This window comes from Octopus sinensis, unplaced genomic scaffold (genome assembly GCF_006345805.1).
Source record: "Octopus sinensis unplaced genomic scaffold, ASM634580v1 Contig19242, whole genome shotgun sequence".
NCBI lineage: Eukaryota > Metazoa > Mollusca > Cephalopoda > Octopoda > Octopodidae > Octopus > Octopus sinensis.
The window spans coordinates 15,001-25,070 of NW_021836265.1; the positions used below are offsets into that span (position 1 = coordinate 15,001).

Here is a 10,070-nt window from a genome sequence, read left to right on the forward strand (position 1 = left end):
TTCTATCAAATTCTCTCAATGGCAATGTTGAAAGGTTTATTCTATTTTCAAGTGTTGTCACTTACAGAGGAAGGTGTCAGCGACGTGGATGGTGCTGTCCTCTAATGAATCATTGTCATTGTCATCGTCGCCGTTGTCATCGTCGCAGTTGTCATCGTCGCCATTGTCACCATCGCCATTGTTGCCGTAGCCACTGTCGCTGTTGCCATTGTCGCCGTCACCATTGTCATCATCGCCATTGTCGTCGTCACCATTGTCGTCATTGCCGTTGTCGTCATTGCCGTTCTCGTCGTCGCCATTTGACATCGACACCATTGTCACCATCGCCATTGTTGCCGTCATCGTTGTCGTTGTCGCCGTTGTCGTCGTTGTTGCTGTCGCCGTTGTCGTCGTCGCCATTGTCGCCATCGCCACTGTCGCCATCACCATTATTGTCGACACCATTGTCACTGTCGCCATTGTCGTTGCCGTTGTCACCACTGCCTCCGCTGCCACCACTAGCGCCACCACCACCACCACCACCACCACCACTTCCACGACCATCATCATCACCACTGCCACTGCCACCACCACCACCATCACCACCACCATCACCATCATCATTTAGCATCTGTTCTCCAAGCCTGTATCTGTTGGGCAGTTTGACAAGAGTTGACCAGCTGAAGAACTGCACCAGACTCCAGTCTGTTTTGGCATGGTTTCTACAGAGAGTACTGAGTGCTTTTACATGGCACCAGCACTTACAAGCCTGCAAGATTAGGGACGCTCAGCTGGAGAGGGTTGCAAGGAGACAAGCTTGTATGCAAGGGTGGCCATGCTTTTACTTAGGTTAGTGTGTCTTTACAATCACAGCAAACCACCAGGCATCTCGGTCCCCTGTTATCCCTTCTGTGAGTCACAACGTTTGGAAATCCTTTCTCACCACTTCGTCCCATGCCTTCTTGGTCTACTCCTTCCAAACGTTCCTTCTACAAGTTCTTCAACATCAAAATCAAGTCAAACCACAATCAAATGGAAATTATAATTGTGGCTGATGCCAGCGCTGCCTGTCTGGATCCTGGTGCTGGTCACATGTAAAAAGCACCATCCAAACGTGGCTGATGCCAGCACTACCTTGACTGGCTCCTGTACCAGTGGCGCATAAGAAGCACCATCCAAAGGTGGACAATGCCAGCCCCCTCTGGCTCCCATGCCAGTAGCAGGTAAAAGCGCCATCCAAACGTGGTTGATGCCAGCCCCCTTTGGCCCCTGTGCCGGTGGCACGTAAAAAGCACGCATTACACTCTTGGAGTGACCAGCTTTAGTAAGGGTATCCAGCTGTAGAAACACTGCCAGATCAGACTGGAGCCTGTTACAGGCTCCTGGCTCCCCAGACCCCAGTTGAACCGTCCAACCCATGGAAAACGGACGTTAAACGATGATGATGATAAGGATGATGAAGGAATTAGAGATTGGCACTTCTTAATGCAACTGTTCTCATTCATATGGATTCTCGAAGAAAATTTAAAGCAAAAGATGTGAGAATAGAATAGTTGAATGAAGTAGTATTGATTTATGCACATTATGGTCCGTATTGGCACTTGGCCTTTGTAGTTGGAGTAACCTGAGATCTGACTAGATTCTTTGATTGGTCCTTATGCCCCATGACTTCCTCTCTGAGAGATTATCTCACTTTGTTATCTTTGGATGATGGTTTGGTTTTCTTGAGCTGGCAGAAATGTCAGCACGCTGGGCAAAATGCGTAGCCGTATTTCGTCTGCCGTTACGTTCTGAGTTCAAATTCCGCCGAGGTCGACTTTGCCTTTCATCCTTTCGGGGTCGATAAATTAAGTACCTGTTATGCATTGGGGTCGATATAATCGACTTAATACTTTGTCCTTGTTTGTCCCCTCTATGTTTAGCCCCTTGTGGGTAATAAAGAAATATATAATTCATGTAAAACAGTTGTTAGGAGGTGTGGTAAAGAAAACTCACTTCCCAGCCATGGGGTTTCAGGTTCGGTCGCACTATGTGCCACCTTGAGCAAATATCTTTTCCCATGGGCTCAGATTGACTACCGTTTTGTGAGAGAACTTGGGAGATGGAATGCATACATACATCATCATCATCATCGTCGTTTAACGTCCGTTTTCCGCGCTAGCACGGGTTGGACAGTTCGACCGGGGTCTGGGAAGCCAGGGGCTGCACCAGGCTCCAGTCTGATCTGGCAGTGTTTCTACAGCTGGATGCCCTTCCTAACGCCAACCACTCCGCGAGTGTAGTGGGTGCTTTTTACGTGCTACCTGCACAGGTGCCAGGGGAGTCCGGAATCGGCCACGATCGGTTGGTGCTTTTAACATGCCACCGGCACATATGCATATATATATATATATATATATATATATATATATTATATAGAGGGCATTATTACACATAAATGCCTCACACTAAGAGGGACATAAGTCATTTCTACCAAAAATTTCACTATATATATATATATATATATTTTATATATATATATAATATATATATATACATACATATATACATACATACATATATGTATGTATATATGTATATATGTACATATGTATATATCTATGTATATGCACATACATATATGTGTGTGTGTCTATATATATATGCATGTATGTATATATGTACAAGTGTGACTATGTGTGGCTGTGTAATCTGCAATATTGATGTTTATATAACTTTAATGGTTTCACAATAGCATGAACTCACTGTAGCAATAGTTGGACTAAGCTATACTCGTCACATTAGTAACAGCTATACTTTGGCTAAGTCCATCTTGCTTACTTCAGTTGTAGTGATATGTAAGATTCTATAGGTATGCTTTTAAAACTGAGAAGTGGGCCATTTGGGCTATGGTTTATCGTCAAGTGGGCCACACTCTTAAAACTATTCAGGGTAAATTTTCTTTTGTTGGGCTACAGTTTGCTTGGGACTGTTTTAAAACATACAACCGGGTTACCACATTGTCCTCTGTGTGGTGAAACCTTGTGCAAATGGTTATGCTCCTTGGTCCTCACTGAAGTAAAATCATGGAACTTTCTGATAGAAAGGCAAAAGGTAAGGGACAAGGAAACTTTATATAGATACATGCACAGATGCATACACAAATACACACACACACACACACGTACATGTCCATACATACACACACAGACTTACATTGTTTGAACATGCACATTTTTACAGCTTGATGCTCTTCCTGTTCTCAACCCTCATCTGTTTCTCAGCTAGAAATATGTATCAGTACATATCTCTCTCCCTCACTTTCTCTCTATTTCTCCTCTCTCTCTCTCTCTCTCTCTCTCTCAGAGTGGTTGGCGTTAGGAAGGGCATCCAGCTGTGCAACCATCTGGTTCGACAGTCCTCAATCAAATCGTCCAACTCATGCTAGCATGGATGGACGTTAAATGATGATGATGATGATCATCATCATCATTTAACGTCCGCTTTCCATGCTAGCATGGGTTGGACGGTTCAACTGGGGTCTGGGGAGCCCGAAAGCTGCACCAGTCCAGTCAGATCTGGCAGTGTTTCTACAGCTGGATGCCCTTCCTAACGCCAACCACTCCGAGAGTGTAGTGGGTGATTTTATGTGCCACCGACACAGGTGCCAGACGAGGCTGACAAACGGCCACGCTCGGATGGTGTTTTTTTATGTGCCACGACACAGGTGCCAGACGAGGCTGGCAGACGGCCACGCTCGGATGGTGTTTTTATGTGCCACCGACACAGGTGCCAGACGAGGCTGGCAAACGGCCACGATCGGATGGTGCTTGTTACGTGCCCACAGCACGGAGGCCAGTCGATGCGGTACTGGCTACGGCCACGTTCGGATGGTTTTCTTATGTGCCACGTGCCACGGCACTGGTACCACAAAGATACAAATTCCATTGATGTTCATCTATTTGATTTGTTTTGATTTGATGATATATATATATATAATATATATATATATATATATATAATATATATATATATATATATATATATATATATATATATGTATGTATGTATGTATGTATATATAGGATTTAATATAAGTAATATTTAGTTATGAATGACTAATAGTTTCATGCTGTGGAAACACAATAATTTGATTGATTTATGTGTCATGCCTTGTGTCTCAAAGCTTGAATACATTACATGGCTGGTCTTATTTGAAAAACCAAGATAGAATGCTGCTTTATGAAAAAATATGCACCAAAATCAAGAGGAAGATGAATGCATAAGGTGGAGTGAGGAACAGTAGAACCAAAAATGGTAAAAATATTGGAAAAAGAAAGAAGAATAAGAAAATCAAGGGCTGCATCCATTTCGCCCATCAGAATCATAATTAATATAGTTGGTGTAGAATAGTTTGACAAGAAGGAGGCTAACGTTTGTGAGACAGCATGCTCAATCCAGAGAGGGTGGTGTCCTCCAGTTCAACAACAGAAATTTGCCTATGTTCTTACATTTACTAAAAATTTCAGATCTGGTATTAAGCATTGTGGTGGAATTTTTGAATTTATAAAGAATTTGAGATGTTTTGTTTACACATAGCTTGCTTATCTGAAACCATTTATATATGATTTAGATTTTTCCACAAAGCCTTACTTGGTTGTAGATGATGTGCAGCTAGTCTCCAGATCCCATAAATGGCTGGCCAGGTTTGCAGTTTTAGTCTTGTTGATGTCTTGGAAAAGAGACGGTGGTTGGCATATCTTCTTTTAAAATTGCCTTCACATAAACTTGCATAATTTTTCTTTTGGATTCTTTTATTTTGGAGCACTGCTTTGATTTTATTTTCATAAACAACTGAGTTTATGAAGCATGCCTGAACAAGAGGGCAAGATTCAGGGTCTTGACAGTACCAATAAGGAGTAGGCAGTTGGTTTGAGTGATAATGCCCTTCATATTAGGGCAGCTATTGTATGAAATTTTTACCAAATATCTAATACAAATTAGGATTTTAAGGGATCAAGCTTCAAAAACTCTTCAACGTGGTGTCCCAGCATGGCCACAGAATGACTGAAACAAGTAAAAAAGATATATGTATATATATATATGTATAAATTTATAGGTCTGCCCAGGACTTAGTGCTTGCTTTTTCCATGGGTATGAGTAAGTATTCCATTTATATCTCACGTATTTATCGCTGAAGAGGGGAAAATTCTTTGAATTAACCCCGAATTTGGGACCAATACGGTAATAACGGATTTTTTAGAAATTTCTATCGGTTTGTTTTGAGACGCATAAATTATAATGGTTATTAACAATTTTGTCTTTTTTTCAACATATTTGGCATTAGAATTTTTCTTTTGCCCTTATTTTGTAAATTATTTATAAATTTAACCTTTAAAGGTATTTTTTAATATGCTGGCCATTGATGAAATTTTTTTTTCTCAAAAAATAGTTTTATCCTACATTAGGTATATATATATGTATAGATAGATAGATATGTATAATACACACACACACACCTACGCACATGCACGCGTGCACACACACACACACATACACACACACACACACACACATATATAGGTGCAGGTGTGGCTGTGTGGTAAGCAGCTTGCTTCCCAGCCACATGGTTTGGTGTTCAGTCCTGCTGCGTGGCACCTTGGGCAAGTGTCTTCTATTATAGCCTCGGGCTGACCAAAGCATTGTGAAGGATTTGGTAGACGGAAACTGAAAGAAACCTGTTGTGTATATATATATATACATATATTTAAATATATATATGTATATGTTTGTATGTCTGTGTTCATCCATGTTGATGTGGTTACATACCAGTAACTTAGTGACCGATAGGATAAGTAACAGGCTCACAATGAGTAGGTCCAGGGATAGATTTCTACAACTAAAATGCAGTGCTCCAGCATGGCCACAGTCAAAAGGATAATGACTGAAGCCAAAAGAATACACACACAAGTAGATATATACTGATATATATATATATATATCATCATCATCATCATCATCGTTTAGCGTCCGTTTTCCATGCTAGCATGGGTTATACATATATCTATATATATATACATATATATATCTGTATATATATATATATACATACACACACACACACATATATATATATATATACATACATATATAGGGAGAGTTCACAACAAAAACAAAAGACAGAGGCAGGTGGTATAGAAAACAAACAGATGTATTAGTATAACACTCAGGAATTGAAAAAGTCTTTTATGTTTCTTCTACAGAAAGGGACACAGAAAAAAAAACAAGGAGAGAAAAAAAATGAGTGTAGTGGCTACTGATCTATCATATATATATATATGTATATGTATATATATATATATATATATATATATTATATATATGTATATGTAATGTATATATATATATTAATATATAATATTATATATATATATATATATATATGGTGTGTGTGTGTGTGGATATATGAATGCATGTATAGTTTACAGTCTATTTTATAATTCCATTCACATTTTGGATAATTTACAGGATTAAAGCTACTCTCACATTTCTTGAGTGTGACTCATCATCATCTTCGTTTTAATAATTCCTCACCATCACCATAAACTCTAAAATGCCACCCCACTGCACTCTGCCACTATCACAACGACCACCACACTGCGACCACCATCACCACAACCACCCCACCGTTATCATACACTTCATTCAACTTGACAATTGCACCCTCCAGTCTCCATGGCTACAACTGAACCAGGTAAGCTGCAGGATGGACACTTAAGTGGAGGAGAGAGAGAGGGAGGGAGGGAGGGAAGGGGAGGAAGATGTAAGTAGTGGTAGGCGAGGTAAAATAAAGGTGTAGGGATGTGCGTGTAGCAGTGGTGGTGGTGGCGGTGGTGGAGATGGTAGTGGTGGTGGTGGATGTGATGAATGGTGATTAGCGGACATAAACAATACAAAATCTAATACAAATTGAGTCTCGGTGCCATGCCGCCGCCACCACCGTTGCCACTGCCGCCTCCACCTCAACATCCACTACGGTGCCATCATGACTTACCTGTCCAGATAACACACACAATCTTACCTGTAATAGTTGTTGTTCTAATTAGCAAAGCTGTCTTTACTTCCTTTCAGCTATCGCCAATCTCTATTGTTGGCTGTTGGGTGATGGTGTGATGAGAAAGAGGCTGTTGTTATTGTTGCTGCTATTGTTATTGTAGTTGTTGTTGTTGTTGGTGGTGGTGGTGGTGGTGGTGGTGCTGATGGTGGTGTTGTATTTGTTACTGTTGTAATTGTTACGAATATACATGGTGGCCTCGCTGCTTGATTGCTGCTCTCTTAAGGCAGCACAGATGTGGTTTTTGTTTTTCGGTTCTGTTCAAGACCTACATTCATTTAGCACAAATTTGGCAATGATGGGCGCCTCTTGCAGCAGGTGTTCAGATATTTAATCCCCATCCCCAACACCAGGCTGACACAGGCCTTCATTACATCATGGAATTTTTGCACTGAGTGATTTGCAAATTTTTATCTACAGCCAGTCTCTATCATGAACATGCATACATATATGTGTGCATGTGTGTGTGTAGATAATGAAAAACATGAGTTGATTTCGGATACACATTGCTCGAGAAGACTTCCTTATCAATACTTCCATGATGGCACTGCGGTTATGGATCAATATTGTGTATCCAGACATCTGGGCCCTTTGCAATATGTTCCTGCCAAGCCTTTACCTCACCTTTCAGCCTCTTATCTTTCAGTTACTTATCCTTCCATCACTCTCCTGACTACTGTGTTACCTTGCAGCTGTAGTTAAATGAGAGCAGAACTCTATATATACATATATATGTGTCTGTGTGTGTGCTTGTCTGTGTTTGTGTGTGTGTGTGTGTGTTTAAGCCACATTATATGGATTCACGTAATCCAATAGTACTCATAAAAAAAGCTTCTTATTACTCTTTTACTCTTTTACTTGTTTCAGTCATTTGACTGCGGCCATGCTGGAGCACCGCATTAGTCGAGCCAAATCGAACCCCGGGATATATTCTTTTGTAAGCCCGTTCTTATTCTACGCTCTCTTTTGCCGAACCGCTAAGTGACCGGGACTTAAACACACACCAGCATCGGTTGTCAAGCAATGCTAGGGGGACAAACACAGACACACAAACATATACACACACATCAGAATATATATATATATATATATACATATATACGACAGGCTTCTTTCAGTTTTCCATCTACCAAATCCACTCACAAGTGCAGTGTTCGGCCCGGGGCTACAGCAGAAGACACTTGCCCAAGATGCCACGCGTGGGACTGAACCCGGAACCATTGGTTTGGTTAGCAAGCTACTTACCACACAGCCACTCCTGCGCCTATATTGTGTCATTCTACAAAATATAAAGAAATTACAGTACGGAAAAGAGAAAACGACAAGGAGTGTAGAAAGTCATGGATATTCCATACTATATACACTGAAAGTTTTCAAAACTGAAACCACAATATCTCACTACAGCATTTGTATGGATTCATAGCCCTGCATGCAGATATGCATTGCCACAAAGCTGCATTCCTGCAGTTGTGAGGATTCTGTCTTTTGAATCATTTCACACCATGTCTGTCAAATCCTTTTTAACAGCACTCCAACTGTGACCACCTTGCATAACAAAATCCAAATCTTTCTCAGTTCCCACACAAAAACATTTTGCTTTGAAGACACAGGTATTCTGCCCAAGAAATAAAACACCTTGGGCAAGTTTCTTCTACTATAGCCTCGAGCCAACCAAAGCCTTGTGAGTGGATTTGGTAGATGGAAACTGAAAGAAGCCCGTCGTATATATGTGTATATATATAGATATGTATGTGTGTGTGTCTGTGTTTGTCCCCCCCAACATCACTTGACAACCGATGCTGGTGTGTTTACATCTCCATAACTTAGTGGTTGGTCAAAAGAGACCAATAGAATAAGTACCAGGCTTACAAAGAATAAGTTCTGGGGTCGATTTGCTCGACTAAAGGCAGTGCTCCAGCATGGCTACAGTCAAATGACTGAAACAAGTAAAAGAGTAGAAGAGTAAAGAGAGTCTTGGGTGGATTGTTTCTGATCACAGGATTCCACTATTTTTATTTGTTTTTACTTCAGTCCTTCAGTCCATATTGAACATAGGGCATCGATGACTTTTCACCATTGTTCTCATCTCTGAGCTCTCTTGCAGTTTTTGAATCATCCTTGATGATCCTGTAACCTTGCTTTATTGGCCCTAAACGACCCCATTTTTACCTCTGGGAAGAATTGGGTCTTGGTAGCTTGTTTTCTATCATTGGACCTGTCCAACCTGACGACAAAGCCTACCCAACCAAAATTATGCATTCTGTTAGCCTAGCTTTGAGGGTCATTGAGGCTCGCATGCCACCTTGTGATGGAATCTTCTATATGGTCACTGAATATGCTAGACAGAGCAGCCATATCATTACTGAAATGCCTTTGATTACTGAAGTCTGATGGATCCATAATGCCCAAGGTCCAATCAACAGCATCAGAAATGGCAAAAATACAATGTAAGGATTCACACAGGGCATATATTCTCCAGGTAGCAATTTATCTCTAATTCTATCAGATAAGGTGATCAATTAGAACAGTGCTTCCTAAAGTAGGTGATATTGCCCCCTTGGGGTGGGCTGAAATGGGGGTGGGGTGGGGGGTGGATCATATATAATTACTGGGGATGGAAAAGGCAGCTGGTGGGGTTGAGGAGAATGTGATAAAAGATGGAAAAGGCAGCAGGTGATTGGGAATTGATGCATCCAGTCAATTTTTTTTTTAGACTTCATCTATTTAAATATTAACTTTTTTTGAAACTTTAAATGTCATATTATGATAAACCACTCATTAATCACAATCATAACAACATATAACATTACCAACAACAACAACAACAAAATAAGAATAAGATAATAATGATAATAATAATACTAATACTAATAACTATATATAATAATAATAATAAAATAATAATGATAATAATAATAATGATGAAAAATAAATAATAATAATAATAATAATAATAATGATAATAATAATAATGATAATAATAATAATAATAATAATA

At 40.2% G+C, this 10,070-nt stretch overlaps 1 protein-coding gene across 1 annotated transcript; it reads right to left on the reverse strand.

Moving 5' to 3' along the window:
- Positions 1-65: 65 nt before the first annotated feature.
- Positions 66-459, reverse strand: LOC115232064 (secreted acidic protein 1A-like; the record flags this gene model as incomplete). The annotated part of the gene is made up of 1 exon (XM_029801939.1): positions 66-459. A coding segment is annotated over exon 1 (394 nt), but the record flags the coding sequence as incomplete, so codon positions are not given.
- Between the last annotated feature and the right edge of the window lie 9,611 nt (positions 460-10,070).